General features: G+C 50.3%; 2 protein-coding genes and 1 long non-coding RNA gene across 26 annotated transcripts in view; 1 reads left to right on the top strand and 2 right to left on the bottom strand.

Moving 5' to 3' along the window:
- The window catches only part of EXD3 (exonuclease 3'-5' domain containing 3), a 297,294-nt gene extending 288,867 nt beyond the window's left edge, over nucleotides 1–8,427 (bottom strand). For 10 of the 18 annotated variants that reach the window (XM_065036159.1, XM_065036161.1, XM_065036172.1 and 7 more), the window contains exons 1-2: nucleotides 8,168–8,427; nucleotides 1,392–1,459 (exon numbers count right to left, since the gene is read on the bottom strand). In XM_065036159.1, the coding sequence (XP_064892231.1) occupies nucleotides 1,392–1,459; nucleotides 8,168–8,412 (313 nt within the window). In that variant the 5' untranslated portion in view covers nucleotides 8,413–8,427. Of the gene's footprint in view, nucleotides 1–1,391; nucleotides 1,460–3,302; nucleotides 3,479–6,163; nucleotides 7,603–8,167 lie in introns of those variants that run through there. The other 8 variants (XM_065036162.1, XM_065036180.1, XM_065036179.1 and 5 more) reach the window with 5 other exon arrangements.
- Nucleotides 4,290–6,167, bottom strand: LOC135575862 (uncharacterized). The gene is made up of 2 exons (XR_010467229.1): nucleotides 5,830–6,167; nucleotides 4,290–5,792 (listed from the first exon to the last, which is right to left on the bottom strand). It is a non-coding gene; the product is annotated as an uncharacterized LOC135575862 (long non-coding RNA).
- A 655-nt stretch (nucleotides 8,428–9,082) lies between the features above and the next one.
- NOXA1 (NADPH oxidase activator 1) lies at nucleotides 9,083–26,970 on the top strand. Of its 7 annotated transcripts, none has more exons than XM_065036193.1 (15): nucleotides 9,083–9,465; nucleotides 11,308–11,390; nucleotides 13,736–13,844; nucleotides 16,102–16,236; nucleotides 17,303–17,410; nucleotides 18,115–18,174; nucleotides 18,328–18,365; nucleotides 19,076–19,217; nucleotides 21,330–21,383; nucleotides 22,551–22,629; nucleotides 22,819–22,877; nucleotides 23,735–23,907; nucleotides 24,948–25,053; nucleotides 25,146–25,269; nucleotides 25,484–26,970. In XM_065036193.1, the coding sequence occupies exons 1-15, from the start codon at nucleotides 9,292–9,294 to the stop codon at nucleotides 25,579–25,581; spliced, it is 1,542 nt and encodes a 513-aa protein (XP_064892265.1). In that variant the 5' UTR covers nucleotides 9,083–9,291; the 3' UTR covers nucleotides 25,582–26,970. The 7 variants fall into 7 exon arrangements, with proteins under 7 accessions (XP_064892265.1, XP_064892268.1, XP_064892271.1 ...); XM_065036196.1 differs by having other exon boundaries at nucleotides 9,086–9,465; nucleotides 22,551–22,620; XM_065036191.1 differs by having other exon boundaries at nucleotides 9,179–9,465; nucleotides 22,548–22,629.
- The last annotated feature ends 145 nt before the right edge of the window (nucleotides 26,971–27,115 follow it).

Below are 27,115 nucleotides of genomic sequence, written 5' to 3'. Positions count from 1 at the left end.
CATACGGGGTGGTGTGTCCCACAGCAGCACATCGGAACCTCTCTGTGCAGCATACGGGGTGCTGTGTCCCACAGCAGCACATCGGAACCTCTCTGTGCAGCATACGGGGTGCTGTGTGCCACAGCAGCACATCGGGACCTCTCTGTGCAGCGTACGGGGTGCTGTGTCCCACAGCAGCACATCGGGACCTCTCTGTGCAGCGTATGGGGTGCTGTGTCCCACAGCAGCACATCGGGACCTCTCTGTGCAGCATACAGGGTGCTGTGTCCCGCAGCAGCACATCGGGACCTCTCTGTGCAGCGTACGGGGTGGTGTGTGCCACAGCAGCGTCCTCACAAGTTATTCAAGAGTGCCCTCTAACGAAGCTGCAGCTGCATCTCCGAACACACACGAGAGAGGCCAGAAAAAACCCCAAATGAGACTTTCCAGAAATTTCTCATTAAACACCAAGCTTTGTATCTGTTTGAATAAAAGGGGAGCACAGATGATGTGCACTAAGTGGTGACTCCTCCTGCACAGACATTTGCTGTTTCCCTCAGTGGTAAATACCGCAGCAGTACTAACCTGAAAGATGGGAAAATTCAGTTCTCCCATTCTGAGAGCAGAACCTACACCGATTCACATGAGGGCCCAGGGCAGTTAACCCGGTACAACTGTTTTAAGATAAACTGAGTTCTACACAATCTACTTTACCTGCAAGGAACTGCTGGGTGACTTTGCAGCATAGGAGGTAATAAAATCCATCTTGACAAAAATAAGGGAATATCACAAATGAAGTTCACAAATCAAAATGGAAACCCTATAAATCCATTCTCTAATACACTGCTGCACCATAAAATATTGCTTATTTGAAAGGATGTCTTCATCTAAGAGGGGTCACACAAATGACAGTATTTGCTACAAGTTTGTATGACTGGTACTCGGTTTATTGCCAAGTTCCCTTTCACCTACCTACATAAACTAATAAAACATCCAGAAAAAAAGAATATTGCTTTCAGAGACAAGCTCCGCACAGAAAAGCTGATACTGATCCTCAGAACAGAAATTCATTTTAATAATCCAAACGTCAAATTGTCAGATTAGGAACATTCCACTTAAATATCTACCTGAAAACACACAACGAGGGCACAACTGCTCCTGGGAGATCAGAACAGTCACAGCAGCCGGTGCAACTGCTGCCCCATCCTCAGCTTCCCCCAAACACCCAAGCTACGAGCATAAGGTGAAAGAGATCAACAAAGTAATCAAAAATGACCATTTTCTAAGCTCAGACAAGACTGTAATGGGGCAGGAATTCGTTAAGCTGCGCTGCCCCCATCCTGCAAATGTGGAGTTTGCCCCCATATTGTCAAACGCCTTGGAAGAGACTGGGGTCCAGCACACACACTCACCCCGAAGGAGCCCGGTCACCGTGGTATCTGCCGAGGGCCGTCCAGGGTATTCTGCTGCCAGCGCAGAGCTGCGGGGAAGCAAACAGGCCTGTTAACACGCGGAGCTTCGGGACACTTCCCAACACAAGAGCTGGGCCCCACTGACGCCATCTGAACTTCGGCCCCATGATAAGTTCTGTCTTGGCAAGAGAGAGATTCGCAGGCATCAACTGTTTTCTTGAACTGGAGCCTTATGTACCTGCCAACATTTTTACTTCCTGCTAAATGCTTTTACTGTAATGTTAAGCTCTCATGGCTAAGAGTCACAAAAGATTGATAGAACACCATATACCGATGAGACCACATCTGGAATATTGTGTCCAGTTCTGGGCCCCTCAGTTCCAGAAGGACAGGGAACTGCTGGAGAGGGTCCAGCGTAGGGCAACCAAGATGATGAAGGGAGTGGAGCATCTCCCTTATGAAGAAAGGCTGAGGGAGCTGGGGCTCTTTAGTTTGGAGAAGAGGAGACTAAGGGGGGACCTCATTAATGTTTATAAATATATAAAGGGTGAGTGCCATGAGGATGGAGCCAGGCTCTTCTCGGTGGCAAACAATGATAGGACAAGGGGTAATGGGATCAAGCTGGAACACAAGAGGTTCCGCTTAAATTTGAGAAGAAACTTCTTCTCAGTGAGGGTGACAGAGCACTGGAACAGGCTGCCCAGGGGGGTTGTGGAGTCTCCTTCTCTGGAGACATTCAAAACCCGCCTGGACATGTTCCTGTGCGACCTCACCTGGGCGTTCCTGCTCCAGCAGGGGGATTGGACTAGATGATCTTTTGAGGTCCCTTCCAATCCCAAACATACTGTGATACTGTGATACTGTTGTAAAACATTCAGAGAGCCATTATTCTGATCCACCAGGTTACCCCCTTGAACAGAACATCACCGGGAAACCTCCCCTCCCATGCAGCCCAATGGGCCAGTGGCAACCACCGCTCACAAAACAAAAACCAAACAACACCGCAGCTACAGGGCCAATAAAATCTGCTTTACACAGTCTGAAACAGCAGGGATCCATCACATAAAGCAAAATTGCACTCCTCTTCGTCAAAAGAGCCAAGCCCGTTTCCCTTTGGTTTGTAACAGGGGAGGAATTTTAGTCCCCAAGAAATATTCTCCAAAACTTTACAGGCAATGGTATAACCTAAGAAAACCCCCATGGAGCAGATTGATACAAAAAGTATTTCCCAAGCAGCGCAACGTTCCTCCTGTGTGTTCTCCCACATTTTCAACATTCCTCCCGGCACTGCTGTGTTCCAGCCAACTATTTTCTGACATAACAGCTTATTCCTCGAGGAGGTCAGACAGAGTTTGACGTTAAAAAGAGCAGCAGTGGACAGACAGACGGTGCCCAGGATGTTTTGAATAAAAGACCTTTCTTTCAATAACATGTAACCCAAACAAGGCTCAATGAATTTGTGTGAAAATCAAAAGTGTCTTTCGAATCCTAAAGCAGAAAGTTGCAGCACAGCATGAAAAATGTGGAAAAAACCCTTGAAATTAGTAACTGAACCACACAGTTATGGGCACATAACTGAAGCCCCCTACTATTGTAAAGTATCCTGCTTTTTGAAAGCAAGGAGAGCAACAGCCAAGAATAAATGGCATTGTATGTGTTTAGCTAGCCATAAAAAGAGAAAAAACAGCATTATTTTAAACAGAACAGTCTAAATTGAGAGCAGCCACACATCAAAGTGTGACCATATCCTTGGCAGAGCTGGAGATGTAATAAAGAGGCATTTATTTAAGTGCATTTAAATGTATGAAATGTATTTAGAGCTAGAGGCTCTTCTGCTCTCACTTGGCAATGAGAATCACGATAATGCTTCGCAACATGCGCTTAGGAAAATGCACAGGAGCCAGATCTCACCTATAGCAATAGGAATGCGCAGCGATGCCTTCACAGACTCAGAAATGGTTAATACCGAACACTGAGCAGAGAATCTGGCTTCTGTACCATGACATAAAGAGGCTTTGACGGCGCTTTGGATGTCAGCGGCTCCCCTCGCGAGCAGTGAGGTGAGGTCTGCAGAGCAGCTCCCAGCTCTGTATCAAGACAACGTTAACCATATTAGTTTTCAGAATTTTTTCTAGTGATATTGCTATTTAAACATTTATACAACATAAATTAGAACTTCCTTTCACGTGTTTAACTCTTCCGTGTTCTATATCTACTTCTTCATTAGTAATTTCCTTTTCCTTCCAGATTCAGTGCTGCAACTTTCAGTGCAGGCAACACACATTAGTCAAAGGAACAGGAGTCTCACGTTTTATAGGTAATTAGACAAAGGTTGAAAGATTTTTAGCTGCTTCTGGTATGCTCAGGTTTCAAAACACTTAACCTTCATCAGCCCACCTACTTCTTGCAGAAGACGCTGCAAAGATGATTATTCTGTAAGAACTAGTAACATGATCTTTCTTTTTCTTTAATGTGATTGCCTCGACCCTCAAACAGCTCTAGTTCTACTTAGAGCCAACACGGCCTATGGCCAAAGCATCATACCAAGCAATTGGCAAAGCAGAGACAAAAGAAGTTATTAATTATGTAAGCAGAGTTTTCTTGCTTGATTTTTATCTGTAGACCATAAAGCATCAGCTGCCTCAAATCATTCGGCCGGCAGTAAACACAGCTGGGAATGTACGTCCTGCTCCTCATCTCAAACAGCCGCACAAACTCTCACCTTCCAGGCCCAAGTTAATGCCATTTGGTCACATTGCAACACCAAACCACACGGATCCACAAGAGAAACGAGACTTCTATCCTCTGGTAAAACATCTTTCCAGACTTCTGATGGAAATCTAACCGGAGCTTCTCTTCAGCCCTCCCTCATCCCACACAACACACTCCCCTCTTTCATTTTTCCCTCAAGAACTTTCCAGACTTTTCTCATGGACATCTACCATAGGTCTTCCTAGACTGCATTAGTTTATTACACATAATTCAATTAAAAGATCAAAATGTAAATCAGCAAGATGTTCAGCACTTAGTGTATCTCCTATTTCCGCTACTGTAGTTCTGTTCCTCTCGCGCAGCACTCAGCTCCTGTTCGGCCACCCCTTCCTCCATTGCACCTCATTACAAAGGGGAGCTACTTGAGGAGGCTGCCCTAGCACCAAGCGTCCTCAGAGAGCTTTTCTTTTAAAGGCACCGGCATACTACACAAGCTTAGTAATTAGCTTTTTGAATCAAATTATTAAAACTTGGTTCAGGAGAACATTCTTAATTCCAACAGAACGCCTCTGCCAAACTGTTTCTGAGCTCAGAGTGGCCTGTGCCCCTCATCCCTTTCTCCTCTCAGGCTCCATCACTTCACACACCAGCAGGAGATTTAAGGTGAGTTTGAGTAGAATTATTTACTCACATGAGCAACTGCTTTTGTTGTCAAAGAGTGTAAGTGCATAGACCTCTTCCTCTTGCTGTTTTACCAACCGTGTTCAACTGTCCCAACAAGGAGAGCTGAGAAAAGTTCACCCACCACAACTGCTGAACTGGAGGCACCAACAGAACTTTGTGCGGCTGGGTGTTATGATTTCTGCTAACAATAGTATTATTGCCTTAAAAGACCAAACAGCACTTTTTCTGATGGATCATTTACATTCCAGAATATGCACTTCGCTAGTTCCACTCCACATGCTAAAAGGCTATTATTCCTCCTCTGTTGTTCTGTTGCATACAGTGAGAAAATGCACAGACCCAGAAGTCACGGCTGTTAGGGACACTCGTGCCAAAAAGCTGACGCAGCCACGGGCAGGTGCCTGTTTCCATAGGGAACCAGAAGCCTTTGGAACACCAAAATGGACAGTGCTACACGAGAGGCAGTTTCACCATTCATAGAAGCACAGACAGATTGAATGATTGATTTTAATTAAAAAGTCACAATTTAGAGTGAGTCAACAGATCCTTTAGTTGACGCCATCATCCAATACCCTTTTATAAAACCTACTACCCAAAAAGCACTCTTGTCCTACTGAAACAATACATTGAGACAAAGAGATCCCCAAATCCCTTTACAAGATTATGGTGAGATAAAAACTCCGCCAGCAGAAAGTCGCAGCATGAGAACTGTGCTCTTGCTGAAGGTGAAAACCTGGTATGATGCTGGAAATCCCTTCCTGACCTCACATCTGGATTGCACCGCAAACACCTTGGGAAGACACAGTAAATGAGGGAGGGGATTGTCCAAATGGGTACGAGACACATGTTTGCACAGCTCAGCGTCTGCTCCCTGTGGCCAAGCTCTGACGATTTAAAGAACAGTGGAGGAGGAAACACGCTACTTTAATCTAACTTTCCCCTGTCAGAACAGCAGAATTCTCCCTTGAAGCAGATGTTCATCCACAAGCACAAGATCACTTAAACCTATCTTAATTTAGAACTACAGCAAGATCACTTAAACCTATCTTAATTTAGAACTACAGCCCTTTAAGCAAGTTTAAAAACTCCTGCTATTTCTGCAGCCAAGCAGACTGAGCAGTACAGCATCCCAGAAGGCGACTCACTGATAATCCCCCTGATTTCCCCCAAACCACAAGGGCAAACTTGCACCAGCAAGTTGCCCAAGGTTCCAGGTTTAAGCCTATCTTCAAAATTGTTATTGTTTCAGCTTAGGAGCTCCAAATAATGGCAAACCTTTAACATCTCCTGTAAACTATTCCTATAATTAACCTCCATCACTGCTAGGAAATTGTGTCATATTTAAAAGAATTTGTGTAGCTTTGACTTCCAGTTACCGGATCTCACTATGTCTTTGTTGGAAAGACTGAAATGTTCAGCTATCAGATAACTTTCCCATCGGCATGGATTTCCACAGAGCGGCTGAGTCACTTCTTAACCCTCTTCTCTTGGATGTGCCTGAATAAACCGAGTCCATTAGTCCATTATGTGGCTTGTTTTCCAGAACCAGAGCATTTTTGTGGCCTCCTCTGGACTCCTGGGTATTTTCATATCTTACTTGACAGCTACTGTAAGTGGAGATTATGTTCTAGGAGTCTGTTCTAACAATACCATGAACATGAGGCCCTTTAAAAAATAAAAGAAAAAAAAAGCAACAAAAATCACAGTGTTAGGGATTGGAAGTGACCTCGAAAGATCATCTAGTCAAATCACAATTGAAATAAACTCTTCCCACACCAGCAAAGTTCAAATTGTGTCACTGATGCAACGAAATCCTCCGGGTCACTCTCTGCCACCTCTGTGGTTGTGTTGTGAACCTGTCATGGTTTCTAGATGTAATGTTGCCTTTTTCATTATATTAAGATCCTTCTCCCGCTTGGAGCCGTCTAACCAGGAAGGTCAGACCAGGCTACAGCAGTAACACCTTGCCATTGATCATCTCACCTGTCTGTCTTCAGTAAACTTTACAGCAAAGGTATAAACCTGCTTTTGGAAAATTTAAGCCAGTATTAGTATTTGAACAAAGAACTGGTAAGTGGAGGAGCTGACTGGAAACAGCCCAGTCATTTATGTCTTCTAATTAACAACAAAGATGCAGGATTTGTTCCTAAGCTCATTCTTAAACTTCGCCTCGCTGCCCTACGGCATCACCTTTGTTCATTAAATTGCCAGGTCACACTAGAGTCAAATTCCTCAGAGTTTCAAGTATGTGGTTCAAACAATATCAAAACCGACTTAACCAGACCTTGAAGTCCCCTCCAGAAGGAACACCGGGGGCGGGGGAATCTCCTCTTCGAGGGTATGTTGTTAAGTCCTTGATCTCCACACTCATTGCATTTGTAGTATCTAATTACAGAGTTTTACAAGCTTGTTTTATTTTATTCCTGCTATTAATATCAGGTTAACTTGCTTTTTTTGTTTTGATAAAACACATTTCATCTTCCCACACATGTGAACAATATCTGTGGTACTTCCAAACCCAGTGAATCTTTTCCCCCCATTTTCAAAGCATTTAAAGTCAGTGGTGGGGAGCTCAACCAACTCCTTTAAAACTAAGCTGTCTGAAAACACACCGATTCTACCGTTCCTGTAACAGGCCGGCCGTACATTCCTTTGGCTTCCAGTGATACTTCGTTATTAATTCACCCCAATTACCTGTAAGCCATATAATTACGTACGGTGGCTACACAAAACCTGTAAAGTAAGTAATTACTTGTAATTATGAACCTGCGGCCCGCACTCACTGTCCGCCTCTTCCCTCCGCTCCCCGGCCCTTCCCCGGGCTCCCGCCGCTCCGCCCCCGCCTCCCGCAGGTCCCGGGGCCGCTCCGCCCGCAGGCGCCCGGGCCCGGCCGGTGTCCGCTCCGCAGGGGCCGCTCAGGAGCGAGACGCGGGCGGGGATCGGCCCGGCCCGCCGGCTCCGCCCGCCTCAGGGGCCGCACAGCCCGGGCTGAGGCGCCGCCCGGAGCTGCCGCCCGCAGCCCTACCGTAGATACCGGCAACACCGGCGGGTGCGCTCCCCGCTACCGTACTGGCGCCCCGCGCCAGCTCCGCCGGGAGGCGCCACCCAGGGACGCCGAGACACTTCGTAGTTTTATTTCGGCTGCGAAGCGCGTTACACCCGGAGCGGCCCCGCTGCCCCCGCCCGCCCCGCTCCCCTCGGGCTTCCCAGGCTCAAGGTCCGCTGCGCTGCGCCGGGCTCCTCCAGACGGGCCCGGGCACAGCTTCCCCCCCCGAGGCTGCGCCAGGAACCGGGCCCCGCCGCGGCCCTGCGCCCCGCGGAGCCGGAGCCGCAGCCCGGCCCGGAGCTGCCCGGTGCGCCCGCCGGCTGCTGCCACTCACCTGGCACCAACCCGGAAGCAGCAACGGGAACTCCGGAGTCCTCCTTTTAAAATCTTCCCCGGCGCGCCAACGCCTCTGCTCCGCGCGACAAACCCGACCGGGTCCGGAATCCCTTGTGCGCAGCCGCGCGCCCCGCCGGACCGCTTTTGCGACGGCACCGACGCACAGCGCCTGCAGGGGGCGGTGTCGCCCGCGGCAACGCAGCGAGCCCCGAGCTTACCGTATTTACCAGAGCGCGGCGGCATCCTTATGCCTACCGTACTTACTGTAGTTAACACGAACACCTGTAGGGCCGCGAAAATAACTATTACATTTAAAACCCACCCAAAACAGCATTATGTGTCCTTGTGGCCAAGAAGGCAAATGGCACCTGCAGTGCATCAGGTAGAGTGTGAGCAGCAGGTCGAGAGCGGATTATCTTCCCTCTGCTCTGCCCCGGTGAGGCCCCATCTGCAGTTCTGTGTCCAGGTCTGGGCTCCCCAGTTGAAGAAGGACAAGGAATCACTGGAGAGAGTCCAGCGGAGGGACACAAAGATGCTGAGGGGTCTGGAACATCTTCCTGATGAGGAGACACTGAGAGAGCTGGGGCTGTTCAGCTGGAGAAGAGAAGCTGAGAGGGATCTGATCAATGGGATCAGTATCTCAGGGTGGGTGTCAGAGGATGGAGCAGACTCTGTTCAGTGGTGCCCAACGCCAGGGTGAGGGGCAACGGGCACAGACTGAAACACAGGAGGCTCCATCTGAACATGAGCAGAAACTTGTTTGCTGGGAGGTGCCAGAGCCTGGCCCAGGCTGCCCAGAGCGGGTGTGGAGTCTCCTGCTCTGAGACATTCAAACCCCCTGGACCCACCTGTGTGATCTGCTCTGTGACCCTGCGTGAGCAGGTGGGGCTGGGGATCTGCAGAGGTCCCAACCAGGCTGCGCCAGGGCCTTTCTGCTGGTGGCCTTTCAGTCGCCGTTCACCGCCAGCGGCCCAGCCACTCACCCCGCGGTGCTGCCCTGCGCGGCTGAGGACGGAGGGGCGGGGGGAGGCAGCGGCGCTTCCTCCTCCGCCCGCTCCCCGCCCCGGGGCCGCGCCCGCCGGCAGGTGAGCCCGGCGGGAGGCCCAGCCGGGTCCGCGGGCCATGGCGTACCGGGAGCTGGTGAGGCGCTGGCACCAGGGCGTGCTGGCGGCCGACGGCGGGGACTGGGACGGCGCCCTGGAGATCTTCGGCGGGATCCCGGAGCCGCCGGCCCGCATCTGCTTCAACATGGGCTGCGTGCAGCTGCTGGCGGGGCGGCCCGGGGAGGCGCTGCGGGTGAGCGGGGTCGAGCGGGGCGAACCGCAGGGCGGGCCGGGGGGGACGCTGGGGCGGGCGGCACCGCTTGGCCATTTCGGGTTTTGAGGGAATAATGGCTGAAACTAATAATGCTGAAATTGTTGCCCTGAGGGTGGTGAGAGCCTGGCCCAGGTTGGCCAGAGAGGTGGTGGATGAACCATCCCTGGAGACATCCCAGGCCAGGCTGGACGGGGCTCTGAGCAACCTGAGCTGGTGAAGATGTCCCTGCTCATGGCAGGGGGGCACTGGGGAGCTGGGAAGGTCCCTTCAACCCAAACTGTTCTGTGATGCTACGAAACTCTCATTAAAATCCAGAGTTTCTTGTCCTGCACATCCCACTAAAAGCACAGATGCGGGCGGTGATGGATGCAAATGGAGCCCTGCAGCCCCATGTGCCCATCCACAGTCCTGCTCCAGCGGTCGAGGCTGCCAGAAAGCAACATCTGTGCTGGGAACCCTTTGGAACCGGGGAGCAGGTGCAGGCAGACAAACACCCTGAGGGAAGGCCTTTATCTTACAGCACCCAGCATGTCTGCACATCTGGCTGGCCAGCTGTCAGCTGCCCAGCGAGGAGATGCATTTAAGCTGTTTATTAATTAGCAGTAAGCAGAAATCAGGCTGTACTGGAGGGGCCGGGAAGAGCCACGGAGCCTTGGGCAGGGCCGTTACAGAATCACCGAACCCCAGCCTGGCTGGGTTGCAGGGACCTCTGTAGATCCCCAGCCCAGCCCTGCTCACGCAGGGTCACAGAGCAGATCACACAGGTGGCTCCAGGGGGTTGGAATGTCTCAGAGCAGGAGACTCCACACCCGCTCTGGGCAGCCTGGGCCAGGCTCTTGCACCTCATAGCAGTTTCTCCTCATGTTTAGATGAGCTTATATTGCTATAAGGGACAACAATGAGCAGAGCACAATGGTGCCCAACAGAGACTTTTTAGCTCTGATGAATGGGCACGACTGGGAAGAAGCTCAGCTATGCTTCACACAGGTCAACGGTTGGTTGTTCATTTTTTCTCTCTTATAGCACATTAAAGCAGACAACACAAGGTTTGCTGTTGGAGCCATGGGAGAAGCAGCTGCCACCTCACCAAGAGGTGCAGTCACTCCCTGACCTCCTGCAACATATTTTCACCCGTGCAATGCTACCACTCCTGTCTAGCCAGTACCACAAAAGTTCATTATCTACCTGCCATCTCTTCACAACGACAAGTGAAGGAGCATACCTCCCAGCTTTCTCAGAAAGACATTAAGACAGTTTTCCCAGCACGTTGTTACTTTGAACCATCAGCCACAAGCTGCTACCAGCTTTGATAATACTTTCCTGTTTTTAGCTGGGAAACTGGACCAGAAATATTGACTTGTATGTGCAGCGTGAAGCCCGTCGGCTTTCTCCCTTGCACCCCTTCTCATATTCATCACTGTAGGCTGCTTCAAACAGCCTTCCCTGCTTGGGCTGGTCCCACTGCTCCCACCGTCAGGGCAAACTCTGGTCCAGGCAACATGGTTTTCTCATCACAAGATGCTGGATGGCAAATGTAGCTCATTTGTTATGTCCTGTCCATTTTCCCAAGGAAGGAAAAAAACCTGAAGCTCAGCTCATACAGAGCCAAGACATAAAAGGTGACTTGGAGCTGTCTCCTGCCCCTCAGCCCAGATCACAACCTGGCGCTCGGCAGTCCGGAGGAGCTGGTCACGAGCCCAGAAACAGCTTCTGCACCCAGTGCAAGTGCAGCTGGACACGACTGGCTGGGTGCATGCACCCAGGCATCAACAGGAGAGATCCTGACTCATCCTTGCCACGTGTCTGTGTTTTTCTCCTTAGGCATTTGATAAAACCCTTGCAAAGGACAACTCCTTAGCCGTTGGCTTCTTTCAGAGAGGGTTCGTCCATCTGCAGCTGGAAATGTGAGTGAAGCATGCATCCCATTTCAGTCTTGGCTTTTCTGCTTTTAGTCATACTTTATTCCTAAACTTAAATGATTCTGTAATTCTAAAATGCACTTCGTCCCGCAATTTTAACAGTTCATAAGGTCCAGTTTGGCCTTATAAATAGTCTCAGGTCAGCAAGTCTTACCTCTGATAACACTGAGAAGATACGAGCTTGTACAACTCTGTGGCCTCAGAGGTGGCTACTATATGGCATTACCATCCCATATACAGAGAGAAAGAAGCTGCTTCTGTATGTGGGGCTGCCAGGAGTTTATGTTGCCATTCAGGTTTTCTTTGAGAATGAAAAGAATATAACTGAGATGCTAGGTGGATCATTACTTGGTCCACACAAGCCTGGCCTTCCTAAAAATGCAGTTTGCCCCCAGGGTCTGACTCTCACTCTCTGCTGACAGAATTTAAGAACTTAATCTTCATCTCACTGATTTCATGTTGAGATTGCACCACTAGTGTCACAGGATCAATTACTCATTGTTTCCAGGGTTAAATTGCGTTGACATCCTGCTCACAGAGGTGGGCGGAGGATACTACAGGTCCTTTCTCACATCCAAAGTTCAGGTATTCTCTTTCCTGGTATTTTCCCCATACTTTCCAAGACCTTTGTTTCCACAAAGTGACTTTATTTATTGCTGTGTGAGGGAGCAAAAGTGAGCAGTTCTGCAGTCACAGACAGCCCGTCAAGCAGCTACACGCTCTGTGCCGGCAGAGCTGTGCTCAGGGATGCTGCAGCCCCGGCCGGCGCGGTGGAGCTGCTCGCTCCGCTCCCAGTGCTGTGACACAGCCGGTGGCAGCCAAGCGAGAGTGTCCCGAGCACACACACTGTGCAGGAAGGGAGGGCAGCACTGCGGGCAGACCTGCCCCTGCCACGGGAGGTGACGGCCCCCAGCACCCCCTGGCTCCTTCCCTCATCAGATGCTGCTCCCACCCACAAATCACAGAATCCCAGAATGTGAGGGGTTGGAAGGAACCTGGAAAGCTCATGCAGTGCAATCCCCCCATGGAGCAGGAACACCCAGATGAGGTTACACAGGAAGGTGTCCAGGCGGGTTGGAATGTCTGCAGAGAAGGAGACTCCACAACCCCCCTGGGCAGCCTGGGCCAGGCTCTGCCACCCTCACCAGGACCAAGTTTCTTCTCATATTTAAGTGGCACCTCCTGTGTTCCAGTTTGTACCCATTGCCCCTTGTCCTGTCACTGGTTGTCACCCAGAAGAGCCTGGCTCCATCCTCCTGACACTCCCCCTTTCCATATTGATCCCCATGAATGAGTCCCCCCTCAGTCTCCTCCAGCTCCAGAGCCCCAGCTCCCTCAGCCTTTTCCTCATACCAGAGATGCTCTACTCCCTTAATCCACCCAGGCACCTTCTCTTGGCCGAGTGACGCTGCACAGCCCTTCCTGGACCCATCGTTTCACACCTGCAGGCTGAGTGGGAACCTGTATTGATTTCAGTTGCAGAGCTGGTGTAAATTCAGACTAAATCCCTTATCCTTAGGGTTTCTCTAAACTTCTCCTCACATTGCTCTGGCTGTGCATGTACACTCATCATAGAATCACAGAATGGTTTGGGTTGAAGGGACCTCCCCAGCTCCCCCAGTGCCCCCCCTGCCATGAGCAGGGACATCTTCACCAGCTCAGGGTGCTCAGAGCCCCGTCCAGCCTGGCCTGGGATGTCTCCAGGGATGGTTCATCCACCACCTCTCTGGACAACCTGGGCCAGGCTCTCACCACCCTCAGGGCAACAATTTCTTCCTCATGTCCAGCCTGAATCTCCCTCCTTTTGTTTAAACCATCACCCCTTGTCCTCTTGCAACAGGCCGTGCTAAAAGTCTGTCCCCATCTTTCTTATCGGCCTCCTTTAATTACTGAAAGGCCTCGGTAAGGTCTCCCTGGAGCTTCTCCAGGCTGAAATCAGGGGTTTCCCAGCCCTCACTTCTCGCCTGAGATATCTGCTGGGACAAAACTGCCAGCAGTGAGCTGGGCAAGGAGCCCACGGTGTTTGTTAATCTCCGTTCCTTACATTTTCTTCTCCTTGGAACTGCAGCTATTTCAGGTATCAAAACCTACTGCTCATCCCAATCAGTAAAACTGTGCAGGTGACTCCAGACACACCACATTCATTTTTTTCTAACTACCATCAAGGAGAGGACAGGGGATTTCCTGTGATCACAAGCGGTCACATCTCTGGTGCAGCTCTCCTCATCCAGGCTACAGAGAAGAATACCTTTTGTGCCAGCTTGATTTTTGAACTTCTCAGAGTCTTCAGCTTTTTTGTCTCAGTTTCTCCTGCCATCTCTGCATTGTAGGTATGAAGAAGCTCTCTCTGACTATCAAATGGCCTTCAGCCATCTAAGAAAAAATACCTTCATCGATTACAAGCAGCTGGGCCTGAGGCACATACTGTACGCATGGGAGGTAAGAGTCTGTCTGAGCGGCCCTTCCCCTCTGCTGGGCTGTTCCGCAGCAGGCGTTGGTCACCCAAGAGCTTCTCGAGACGCTGCACTGGAACAGTAAAATATTCTGCTTGCACTTTTTTTTTAAAGGAACTTAATCATGAGAGTCATAAAACAATGTAGTCTCTGAAGAGTTTAGCAAATTACACAGCTTGAAAAGCAAAACCATTCAGAGCAGATGCTCGGGAATTATCTGTGCCTGTAATACTTAGGCTTACCTGGGTGGAAATATGCATGTAAGTCTTGTGAACTCAGCTATAAAAGCTGAAATAGGTTGAGGTATAGACAGATGGGAACAAAGTTGGTCCATAATGAAGACTCTAAGAAACTGATGTACATGAAAGCCTGTCTTTTCAACTGTAGCAAATGGTCTTAACATTACCTCTGTGTTTCACCTCACACTGGGCTGCGAGCTGGAGTTTGCTTCTGCAACACTTCACTCTGCTGCTCTTGCACTGGTAGATGGAGTCAGCCTGCCTCATCCAGTTCAAAACAAGATCTAAGTCTGAATTTATTATAGATATTTGTAATGTAAAAGACTCCTAAAAACTGTACTTTGCTGCAGGGGTTCATTTTGTTTTCTGTTCTGAGTCCACACACACAGAAAAGAGTATTTAGATCTTGATTCCCGCAAGAGTGAGGAGTCATTGTGTAACTCCAGTCAAGCATGGCCAGAAACCTGTCCTTCCTTCTCGGTCAGTTTTCATGCACCTTATACCTGGCAGGAAGAATCTGTCATCGGCATCTGTGGTATTACCCAAACCTCGTGGTTTTTAACAGTTTCAGTGCCATGGTGCTGCCTTCTCTGAGCTCACACACACTTGGGAACAACAGGTTCCCGTTGAACGGCGCAGGGCTGCAGCAGGAGGAGGTTGGTACGTCCCGGGGTGAACATGCAGCTCCACGTGCTCTGGGCATTGTCAGGACATGTGTGCTCACTGAGCCACATTCTGCACACAGGGACGTTGATTTTATTACAGAGTTGTACAACGTAGATTAAACCAGCATACCAGCGACACAAATGTTTTGATCATTTATACAAAATCCTATCGGTATATACACACCCTCAGGGCAGTCCTGTAGGGCTCATTGGTTACAATATTTGCATACAAGTTTTATATATTTATATACTTGTATATATTTATATAGTTATATACTTGTATTTGCATACAAGTTTTATATATTTACTACATATTTTTACTACGTATATTTATGCTTGGTGAGTAGAGGTCCTGGAGGTGGTAACCTTCGAACAAGAGGTGTGGTTTTGTATTAAAATGATATTATAATGAGCAAAGTTGACTTTAGGTTTAACACATCCACAAAATTTGGCCATAATCACAACACAATCACCTGTCCATGGCTGACTTCTCAATTCCACGACAGGTTTTGTTCTACAATTGAAAGTTAATTACTGCTAGAGATCTCATCTATTATTAGCCTAATAGTAACTTTCCGTTAGGCCTCATGGTCAGGTCTTTTGGCCTGTCTAGCAACAATACCACAAAACAGTTTACAAGCTGATCACCCTGTTGTGTAAGGCAGCAAGATATGTGACAGTGGGTCTGCCAGGTCACACTTCTGCCTGTGGACCAGCCGCTTCTCCATACACTGACCTCTGGCCAGCGAGGAGATCTCCCGGTCTACATTCAGCATATAGATCAAGGCTTCCCAACATGCAGTGTGTGACACTCCCACCCTTTGCTGCTTCACCAATGAACGTGCTGCTAAAGGGTAACAGGCTACAGCTGACAACTTGAGCATTCACAGCCCACTGCGATGTGAAAGACATTTAGTTATTTTGCTGCAAAAGGGAATCAGAATTACTCTGGCACAGCAAAAAATATTACCTAGTTGCATACAAAAAAACCCTGTGCGACTTGCCAAGAAAATCCTTACTGGCCTTTCGAGTGCAAGAAGGATAATATTAAAATGTGTGCGGCACCAGAGCCTTCATCTGGTGTTCCCCTGGCCTGGGGCAGCGCCGGCAGCTCCAGCACGCCCAGGGGCTGGCCTGGACGTGCAGCTTCTCCCTCTTTCCACTCTGCTGATGGAGTTTTTCGGCTGTGTTGCTCGGAGTGCCCTCCCTGTGGCGCAGCAGGGAGCAGGTGGGTGCTGCTGTGTGTGTGCTGTTTGGGTCCCTGGTGCGGTTGGGTGCGTTGTGTTGGGTGTCTGCTCGCGCTCAGCGCTCTGAGTGCTGCTGCGCTCACCCGCTCCAGGTGCTGTACAGCACGGCAGCAGCGCAGTGCCGGCTGCGGCAGTGGCAGGAGGCCAGAGCCACCCTGGAAAAAGCCGTTGTGTGGAGGCCTGAGGGAAGAACAGCAATCCTGGACATGGCCCTCGAGCACGTGCAGGTAAAACCACCTCTGTGGGTTCCTAGGTGTGTGTATTGGGCTCAGGTTAAGAAATACAAGATAAGAATGTCCTAATTGTTGTATGTTTGGGTTTTCCTGTCTGCCCACCTGCTTGGAAATCTGGTAACAGAATCTAAGCCAGTTGTTGTGATGTTCTACTAAACTAGGTTCAGCTAATCAAGTAGCTCTGTCACCCCCAGGTGCTTCATAGCACAGAAACAGCGCAGTGGAAAATGATGGGACAACCTCGCAGGTTGGGATGTTGCTTCCTAGTCCCTGTGTCCAGGAGCTCAGTTCTGTTGGTACCTGTGCTGTAAACCAAGCCACCTCATGCCGGGTTTAAGTGCAGAACCCCTGCAAGCACAGATTTGGAGGGTCTCCCTTTTCATGACACTGGCTGACTTTTTGAATCCCTTTGGCCTCAGATCCCCTTGGCAGTTCAGATGTTAATGACGATCACATTTAGAGCTTAAGTAGAGTGTAAAAGTTATTTCCGGGGTTGGTCCTAAAGGATAGTTTCCTGTTAGACTCTTTTATGATCAGGAGCAACTTGCAGATCTCTAATTAACTCCTCCTGGAGGGTTCATTATTTTGCTACCTCCACACTTCCTTATCTTATTTGTATCCTTTCTAAGAGATTATCCTTTTTTTTTTTTTTAATCTGATAATCTCTTCTAGCATCCTGTTTGTGCATTACATTAGTATATTCTTTATATTTGCTACTAGCATGCTACTCAGTGGTTGAACACAGGAGAAAAAAGCCATGTTTGAAGTCAAATAGGAAAAATGGTTAGAGATTTGTTTAATAAACTTTACTTCGCTGCCCTCCCTTCCTACCCATCCCATCCCAACAGAGTTAGTCTTTGACTCAATGCTGGGTAGTGGCTGCTGGGCTCCTAGTTTGCATGTGCTTGTTAAACCTGAGTGACCTTTTTCAAGTTCACAGCCATCATTTTTGCCCCAATGTCTTCCTGTTGCACACACAGGGAAGCTATACTTGCTTTTCACTGCTGTTATGTTTCATTTAATATCAATTGATGGCTCTTATCTGCTTTCCCTGCCCTAGGACTGTCTGTTTTTAGAGCCTATGCAGGTTCCTCTCGGGGAATTTTTCAGACCACGGAAGAAGGAAGTTGAACAGCTGGATTCAAAAGATTTCCTGGGTAAACCCAAGGTAACAGGCATGTGATCGTTAACATTACCAGCAAGCAGATTAAAATCCCACTTTCTCCTCTCTCCAGTAGGCATTACTGTTGGCCGCTCTGCCGATCGCTGACCCAAGAGCAGCATTGTCAGGACTTGCAGCCACCCAAGGCGTCTGGGACACAGAAGCCAAAATTTGTTAGAATTGTCACCTCTTCTATTAAAACTGCACTTTGGTGCTAAAAAAACTTCCCAGTCTTGGTCACTTTAAACTCTGAAAAAGCTGAACAGGTTCTTAGGGAGCCCTGGGGTTGTCCTTCTGCTGACAACGGCCTTTTCAAGAGGAGCACGTTCCTCCAGCTGCGTTCCCAGAGGGACGGGCAGGCACTTGGGAGACAAATGCTTTGTCACATCCTTGAACGTAACTCTGATCCTTCTGTGACCAGTGCAGTCAGCAGAAGTGCCACAGGCCAGAGAGCACTGACATGAATAACGGGAAGGGAAACTAATTCACGTGCTTTTAAAGAAACCTTGGCAAGACTTAAAAAAACAGGGACACAACCTGTTGAAGCTGTTTCAGGAACCCAGCTCTGCTTTTTTCACTATGTGTGTGGCTCTACTTTATGCCTGACCTTAAGATGTCGGAGTGAAATGGGTCTGAGTAGATAACCTTGCATGAAGTCTGTGAGGCTCTTCATCCAGCCTGGATTCAGTCATTTCTTTGTCCTCCAACAGGTGATCTCGTCCATCATTCCCAACGATGAGTACTTTGGCTTCGAGCCTCTCAGACATCAGGTGAGCAGGACATAGCTGTGAAAGGAGAAGTGGAGCTGTCATGGGGCTCCAGGTAGGGCCTCAGATCCTAACACCTGTTCAGAGGGACAGTAAATAAGGTGGCACTGTTTCTGTATAAGGTACTGTTATAAATAGATGTTGTTTCTCCCACAGAAACAGGGCTTTTACGAACCCAGTGCTGATGCTCTGCGGTAAGTGTTCAGTTCCACCATGGTCTAACTCTCACTATTTCTCTTCAGAAGGTCATGTTTTATTCTCTGCTGTCTTTGTCTGAAGACTCTGTGGGATCCACACCCACTTCTCACCAAGGGTGAAAGACAAACCTGCAAAGGCTTCTGTGGCTGCAGAAGACGCTGCAGTTCGGTGGCACATCTCGCGCAAGAGTCTCAGGGCAGTTTGCAGGAGCTGATTCGATAGTCTTGGGAGACAAGCATGGATTATGCCATGGCTGGGGAATGGAAGCAGAGAGAGGTTGTGGGACCTGCACACATCCATGGCAGAGGATGCTCAGCTGTCCCATCCTAATTCTCAGAACAAGGCTTCTAAGAAATCACTCCCAGCCCTGCTGTGCTGAGCCAAAAGTCAGTCCTGGTTCAAAACCACAGGAAAGTCATTTGATTTGGTGATACTGTGCCAACAGTAATTCAGGGATAAGTTTAATAATTGTTTTGATCTGGAGGGTATTGGTATAATGAAAATGAATCAGTTGCATTTGGGAAGCCTGAGTGTTTTCCAAGCTCGTTTTGTTCCCAGTTGGACCAAAGAGTAGCAATGGAAATCTTAACTTCCCCACTTTTGGTGCGTGCCACTTTGGATCAGTGCAGTGTTCTGGATCAAAGCCATCCAGCACCAGAAGTCCAGGGTTTGTAAAGGTGCTGTCATTCCCATTCTCTCTTTCCAGAGACGGTGAATCAGGCTACTACCGAGTTTCGTCCCAGTATTACCCTGAGGGCTCGGAGAAGCTGGCAGTGAAAGGCGGCAGTTTGGTGTTTGTGCTGGCAAGAGGAGGGGATGGCTGGGCCACAGCCATTCACGATGGGCAGGTAAGGAAACCAGAGGGGCTTTCCAGCCCATCGCCACCGGCAGAGACCACAGCCCCGCGTGTGAGCAGGAATCTGCTGCAGCCCCCTGAGCACGTTCCTTGGGGACCCATCTGGAGCTTTTTCAGAGCAGAGGAGGTCAGGGCTCGTTTCCACAGAGCAGTTGCTAATTGTAGGTTCCTCTGACACTTCACAGAATCCCAGCCTGGTTGGGGTTGCAGGGACCTCTGTAGATCCCCAGCCCAGCCCTGCTCACGCAGGGTCACAGAGCAGATCACACAGGTGGGTCCAGGGGGTTTGAATGTCTCAGAGCAGGAGACTCCACACCCGCTCTGGGCAGCCTGGGCCAGGCTCTGGCACCTCCCAGCAAACAAGTTTCTGCTCATGTTCAGATGGAGCCTCCTGTGTTTCAGTCTGTGCCCGTTGCCCCTCACCCTGGCGTTGGGCACCACTGAACAGAGTCTGGTCCATCCTCTGACACCCACCCGGAGATATTGATCAGCATAAATAAGGTCCCTTTTCAGCCTCCTCCAGGCTGAACAACCCCAGCTCTCTCAGCCTTTCCTCATGTGAAAGATGCTCCAGACCCCTCAGCATCTTTGTGTCCCTGCACTGGACTCTCTCCAGTGATTCCTTGTCCTTCTTCAACTGGGGAGCCCAGAACTGGACACAGAACTACAGATGGGGCCTCACCGGGGCAGAGCAGAGGAGGAGGATGAACTTCCCTCAACCTGCTGATCACACTTTTCCTAATGCACCCCAGGTGCCATTGGCCTTCCTGGCCACAAGGACACATTGTTAACTTATGGTCAACCTGTTGACCAGGACACCCAGGTCCTTCTCAGCAATGCTGCTTCTCCCATTCTCCTCTGTAGCTCCACAAGAGCATCTTTTGGGGCACTTGTGCTCTCCGCCATACAGGATCCTACGGTGGAATCGTGTAGGATAACCGACCTCACCAAGGAGCACCATTTAAAGCAGTATTTGTCACTTGAGAGCTCTAAAGAGCTGAACAGATGGGTCAGTCCTTACCTGGTGTGTAGTGTCTCTGTTAAATTAACTTTGGGGAGGTTTTGGGAGAGTTTCAGCTGTACAGGAAGGTTTTATAAAGGGCTCTGGAGAAGACCTAAGGAATTAAAGCCCAGCAAATCTGACATCCTTCTGCAGACTAGGGAACTATAGTGGAAACAGATAAATATGACAACATGCTGACTGAAGCCATTTCTCACGTGTCTACTTAAGTTCTTTGAAAGAGCCAGTGCATACCTGGGTTAGGTTGAGCCAGTAAATATATTATCTGCCTATATTTCTGAAAAAAGTCAAAAGATTCTTCACAAGACCACTAAGAAAAACGGTGAGCTGTGTGAGCAAGAGAGGCAGGGCTCTGAGGACTAATAACAGGTGGAAATGTAGAAATAACGGCTGGGCATAAATGAACAGGTTTGGGGTGGTGTTTGTTGTTTGTGGGCTCTGTGCTTTGTTTTGTTTGTTTGTTTTAAGAAAGGACGTCCCCACACAAAATCTGCTGTGTCCTAGGCAGTTTGCATGTTCCTAAGTGATATAGTAATAGTGATACTGATCTAGTGATGGTGTTCCATGACAGACAATCTGGGGCTAACAGTGAACAATTACAGAAGTATTTGAGTGTGCTGGTTGATGGCTCAGTGAAGTGTCAGATGAAATTCAAAGCCAAAAAAGAGTAAAATAATAGACACTGGGGGAAATAAAAGCATAATTACTCACAACGATTGATTGAAATCAATAGCAGTGGCCGAGAAGACACAGCAATGCTGCTGGACTGGTATTCTCACCACCCTTGCTCCCTTCCTAAGCACCCGTTTTAGGAGCAGGGTATTGGGCTTGCTGGGTGTTGGGTCTCTTGCATCACAGCCATTCCATCACAGCACCGCTTTCAGCAGAAAAAACATGCAAAGGGACCACTGGATTTTGTTCAGCACTTTCTGAGCACAAGCCACGTGGGCTGATGTACCCGACTGTGGGCACACAGGGTTTCTGCCAGGGCAGCAGCAGCGCAGAGCGGGGCTGAGGGGCCTGGGGCTGCGTCGGCTCCAGCAGCAGCTCCTGTCTCATCCTGCTCTGCTTTCTGTCCCACAGAAGCTGCACATACCCAGCTCTCTCCTGGAACCTGTCTCGAAGATGGATAAATGGGTGAGCTGACAACCTGGCAACCAGGGGTGGGAAAGGAACCAAGAGATACGTTCAGGACATTTATTTGTAAGGTTATCACAAGATAGGACAACTGTGTAAGAGAAACAGAGTGTGAAACACTGAGACACCTTAACTGAAGACCAGGTGCTCTTGAGCAGGAATGACAGAAGAGTTAAGAGCAGGAAAAATCCGTACTTTTTTATATACACTGAATACAGCAAAATCTGAGGACTTGTACATGTACCCAAGCCACAGTGGCTTGCATCACTAGCTGTCCTAGCTATTGTTGTCTCTTCTCCGCCGTGGGCAATGTGGCACACAAAGATGAGCAGCTGCCACGGCTCTCCTGACCCACTGAAACTTGCTGAGGCGCTGGAACACACTGGTGAATTTAAGGGCTTGAGGCGTGTTGTCCAGGCTGCTCCCGTGATGTCTGCAGCCACTAGATGTAGCACAGCAGCAGGCGAGAAGTCCTCCCTTATTCTAGTTCACCAGTAGAGTGAGAGCAGGTTAATCTCCTGCAGTAGGATGGTAATATCTTAAACATGCACTGCTTTTTGTCTCAAGGCCATGCTCCTAAGCTCTAAACCCTCACCTTTGACTTGGGAAACTTCCTTCATCTCCTGTCTCCACCACAGGCATATCCATACATGGTCCCCATCACTTTTGATTTGAACCAGTGTAGAAAGGTGCAACTCAGACCCCTATAGCCTGTGAGAGATTTTTGAAGCACATGGTTGTTCTGACATTGCTATGATATTTTTTTCACTCTCTGAATGAGTCCGTGGCCATAACAGACACTTGGGCATTTGCTCCATGTCTGTCTCGCTGTGAACCAGCCCAGGTTCCCAGGTGAGCTCACAGATGATGGGCAGAGCCCTCAGCACAATGTGAGCAACCTCCTTCTGCTCCGGCACCAACCCAGTGAGGGGCAGGAGCCCAAGGAAGTCCCACTGAATCTCTTGTAACCCTACAACCCTGAGAGCTGCAGAGGCCATTAAGAGCCTGAGTCCGCTGTGTCATGCAGCCAGTTCATGAACTGGTCTCCCTGGGGCTCCCTCTGGGGTTATACCCAGAAGTGGCTGCAGCCTGTCTCACGCACACCAGCTTTGTCCAGTCTCCGGTGTCTTCTGCTCACTCATTTCTGATGTTGTTCTGTTGCAGAAGATCAGCAATGGGATTCCCCTCCCTCCTGCCCAGGTGCCTCCCAGCCGACTCCACGTGAAGCAGAACCCAGGTAACCCAGGTATTCCCCGGGGCCAGGGCCCTGTGTGGGTGCCCCGTGAAGCTGTGTCCAACCCCTGCTTTAGGGGTGGGAGGGTGCTGGTTGCCCACGGCGGCCGTGGCTGCCTGTGTGCCAGCGGGTTGCCAAAGAGCTGCCAGAGGCCTCTGCTGACTGCAGGTGCTGCTCCTCTGCTCTTGTTTTGTTCTGCAGAATCTCCTGGGGGAGAAAATGCCTCTGCAAATGATGCTGGTGCCCAAATGGACGTAAAGGTAAAATGTTTCACAGGTGAAGCTGCTACAGCCTCAAGAGATCAAGGTTGTGAGAAGTGCGAGATTGCTGGCCAGATCCTCCAAAATTCCTGAGCTGCCCTAAAATCACTGGAAAAAGGCTCTTCCTCTGCCCATTTTCCTGTTTTGAGGAGGCTCCCGGGTGGCCTTTCCTCCAGCGCTCCCAAGCCCGTGCCCATACAGCTCTGTGAGGCAGCCCAAGGCTGAGGCTCACCACGGCAGTGCCCTTCGCCGCCCTCCAAGGAGCCAAGAGCCCCAGGCATGACAGTGTTCTCAGATACGTACTCTTCAGCCCATTTTGCAAGAGGGAGCTGACTTAGAACTGCTTGTGGTCCCTTCTCCCATCCTCCTGTGTGGTATTTTCTGTCAGTGTCAGTCTGGGTACCGCAATTCATTCCCATCTGTGTTCTTCTGGGATGATGTCCTCTGATGCAGCTCCATGTCATTACCAACCACTGTGTGTGACGGAGCTGGAATCTCTCTTGTGTCCAGTTGAGGACAGCACCTCTCTGGCAGTGCCAGCTGCAGATCAGCTCTGCTCCCTTTGTCTTTGTCTGCTCCCTTTTTGGAGGAATTTTTTGTTAGCAGTCTGGAGGAACTGGGGCCCTGCTCATATAGGTTTGGGGTTGCGAGATACCTGTGGGATCGGACCAGAAACAGGCCTCCTGGGTCATGGGAGGAGCTTTCGATCCCAGGCTTCAAATTTGTAGTTCCTCTCATATTCAGATCTGCATTTTGATGCTGCACTACTGTTATGTGGTAGCACTGAGCCGAGGGGCTGTGTCTGTGTCACCTCTTGATATGAGAGTCCTGAATAACCACAGTGGCACATCTCTCAGCAGATCCCACCAACCCAAGGAGAAGCTTCACCCAGCCCGGACAGACCCGTCTTGCTGCGAGTGCGCTGCGAGTGCTCCGTGGTGGTGCGGGCGGGCGAGGTGCCGTCACTGCCGGAGCTGCGGGCTCTGCTGAGGGAGCGGTTCGGGCTGCAGGCAGAGCGAGGAGAGCTGAGGTACCCCCGTGCTCTTGGTGCATGAGTGTGTGCGGGTCCTGGGGACAGCAGGGTGACCATGAGCCAGCACTGGGCCCTTGTGGCCAGGAAGCCAATGGTACCTGGAGTGGGATAGAAGGGGGTGGTCAGTAGGTCAGAGAGGTTCTCCTGCCCCTCTGCTCTGCCCTGGGGAGACCACACCTGGAATATTGTGTCCAGCTGTGGCCCCTCAGTTCCAGCAGGACAGGGAACTGCTGGAGAGAGTCCAGCGCAGCCACCAAGATGCTGAAGGGAGTGGAGCATCTCCCGTGTGAGGAAAGGCTGAGGGAGCTGGGGCTCTGGAGCTGGACAAGAGGAGACTGAGGGGTGATCTCATTAATGGTTATCAACATATGAAGGGTGAGTGTCAGGAGGATGGAGCCAGGCTCTTCTGGGTGACAACCAGTGACAGGACAAGGGGCAATGGGTACAAACTGGAACACAGGAGGTTCCACTTAAATTTGAGAAGAAACTTGTTCCTGGTGAGGGTGGCAGAGCCTGGCCCAGGCTGCCCAGGGAGGTTGTGGAGTCTCCTTCTGTGCAGACATTCCAACCCGCCTGGACACCTTCCTGTGTAACCTCATGTGGGTGTTTGGCTTTGGAAGCCTGAAGGATCTTTCCCAGGAAACTGTACCGTGATCAAGACATGGAGGAGCAGAAGGAAAATCTCTGTGCACCGGCAGCTGCCCTATATTGGCTTTTCTCCTGCTCAGCTCAGTCTTTGAGATACACTAGGATCAATGCAGAGCGATTTGGGAGTTGGTTCTGGGCTGAGCTCTCCCTGGCTGTGACAGCCCTGGGGGCACGCAGTGTACTCAGGACACTTTAGGATCTTCTCATTGAGTGTGTGAGGAGGTGACAGGGCCACTCCCAAACAGTGCCCTGTGTCACTGTGCAAGATGACAAGCTCAGAGCTGGCTTACAGGGGGGACTTGTTAAACTGAAGGTGGTAGAGGACTAGGCTTGCCTCAGAGTTTGGCTTTAAGTGAGATGATTTGAGCCGTGTTAATGAACCCTTGCAGCTACAGACATTCGGATGGCAAAGAACTGGGTGCAGTTTCAGGAGAGGAGGATCTACAGAAGATGTGGCAGCAGCTGACAGATGGCCGGCTGACGCTCTGCTGCCAGGTGCGTGGGCTGTGACAAGCTTCTCTGCTGTGCTGGACTCTAATCCAGTCTCTGCTTTGCCTTTCACCCTCCATCATGACTTTCTCCTGTAGGACTCGGACTCCCACTCAGGCAGACCTGTCCTCTATCGGATGCTGGCTCGGCACTCGTACTTCGCACAGGGACCAGGGGACCTGGAGTTCAGCAAGGGAGACGTGCTGGACATCCTCTCCGAAGGTAGCTCTGCAGTCCTGTCCTCACGCTTGTACTGGGCCAGGCTTTTGGAGGCTGCTGTGGGGAGGGACTGGGGAGTAGATGGCCCCTCCAGTGCTCTCTCAGGGGGTACAGGCTTGTGCTGGGTTTTGCCCAGAGTTAAATTCCACCCATGAAAACTCTCACTGACACCACTCACATGAGCCGGGGCTCATCCTGCTCCTTTCTGTTTTCCCAGTGAACGAGGACTGGCTCGAAGGACACTGCAATGGTCAGACTGGCATCTTCCCCAAGTGCTTTGCAACCCAGACCAGCTGTGACGCCACCTTCCTATAGCGAACAGGAGCCTTTTCCTGCCAACTGCTTGGTCTCTGAGGGGTGGGAGACACCAGTCCCAGCTCATCTGAGCCACAGCCCGGAGCTCTGCTGAACCTGCACAGATGTCCCACACTGCCAGACCCCATGGGCTCGGTTCCAGCAGTCCCACAGCATTTTCTACAGCCTCTTCCAAGAACTGGCATTTTTACTTCTGGGCTTACGCTGCTAAAGATGTGCTTGTGCAGGGCTGAGAGAAGCAAGAGGGATTTGGTGTTTGGCCATGGGAAATGTCCATGTGGCAGCTCAGAGCACAGGGGCTCAGATTGCTGGGTGGGAAGAGGTTCCTCTGGATGGACGTTGTCACCCCCTCCCTTGTTGCTCAAGCTCAGGCTGGGAAGGCTGAGCCTCACTCTAAGGAAGCCACAGACAGCCCTCTGTGAGCAGGAGACAGAGCCCTGTTCCCCGGGCCTTTGGGCCACTTATCCTTATCTCCACCAGATGGAAATCACAGAATCACAGAACAGTTTGGGTTGAAGAGACCTTCCCAGCTCCCCCAGTGCCCCCCCTGCCATGAGCAGGGACATCTTCACCAGCTCAGGTTGCTCAGAGCCCCGTCCAGCCTGGCCTGGGATGTCTCCAGGGATGGTTCAGCCACCACCTCTCTGGCCAACCTGGGCCAGGCTCTCACCACCCTCAGGGCAACAATTTCTTCCTCATGTCCAGCCTGAATCTCCCTCCTTTAGTTTAAAACCATCACCCCTTGTCCTATCACAACAAGCCATGCTCAAAAGTCTGTCCCCATCTTTCTTAGCAGCCCCTTTTAAGCCCAGAAAGGCCGCACTAAGGTCTCCCCAGAGCTTCTCTTCTCCAGCTGAACACCCCAGCTCTCTCAGCCTGTCCCCCAGCAGAGCTGTTCCAGCCCGGTGTATATCCTGGTGGCCTCCCCTGGCCTCTCTCCTCTTTCTCTCATCTCCAAGAGGTGCTGCTCTCTGGGAAGCCCCTGTCACCAGTTTGCAGTGGGCTGTATGGGACAACACCTACGTTAGGACCGCCGTGGGTCATCATCCACAGCAAATACTCCATGGACCTGCCAGAGCTATGAGCACCCCTCAGCCGAGATGCCTCCAGTTTTTTTCTTAAACCCTTAATTCCTGCCTGGATGTTACTGCTTCATGCTGTGAGGGGATGTAGCTGTGAACCTGCTCAGAGCAGCCCTGGGCTTTGGCAGAGCCCCGGTGGGGCTGGGGAGAGCGCTGGCTGGAGCTGGAGGGACTGAAATGTCTGTCTGGTTCCTACAGCTGAGCTGTGCTGGGCTCTGCTCCCTGCTAGGAATTTGGTATCTGACAAAGCTGGGCTATGTAACTTGAATATAAAATAAACCGTGAGCCAGAGTTGGCAGCTCTTAAATCAACTTCCACTTGTATTTTTCTGCTGAGATATGCCAGTAAATATTTTTAAGGACAGCTGGCAGTGTCTTTGGGAAGATATTCTGTCACGTACTACGGAAGTCTTGCACAGGGCAAGATACAGATGATGTCACCCTTCTCCTCAG

The sequence above is a fragment of the Columba livia genome, chromosome 19 (assembly GCF_036013475.1).
Source record: "Columba livia isolate bColLiv1 breed racing homer chromosome 19, bColLiv1.pat.W.v2, whole genome shotgun sequence".
Taxonomy (NCBI): Eukaryota; Metazoa; Chordata; class Aves; order Columbiformes; family Columbidae; genus Columba; species Columba livia.
This window is presented reverse-complemented; position numbering and strand designations above follow the sequence as displayed.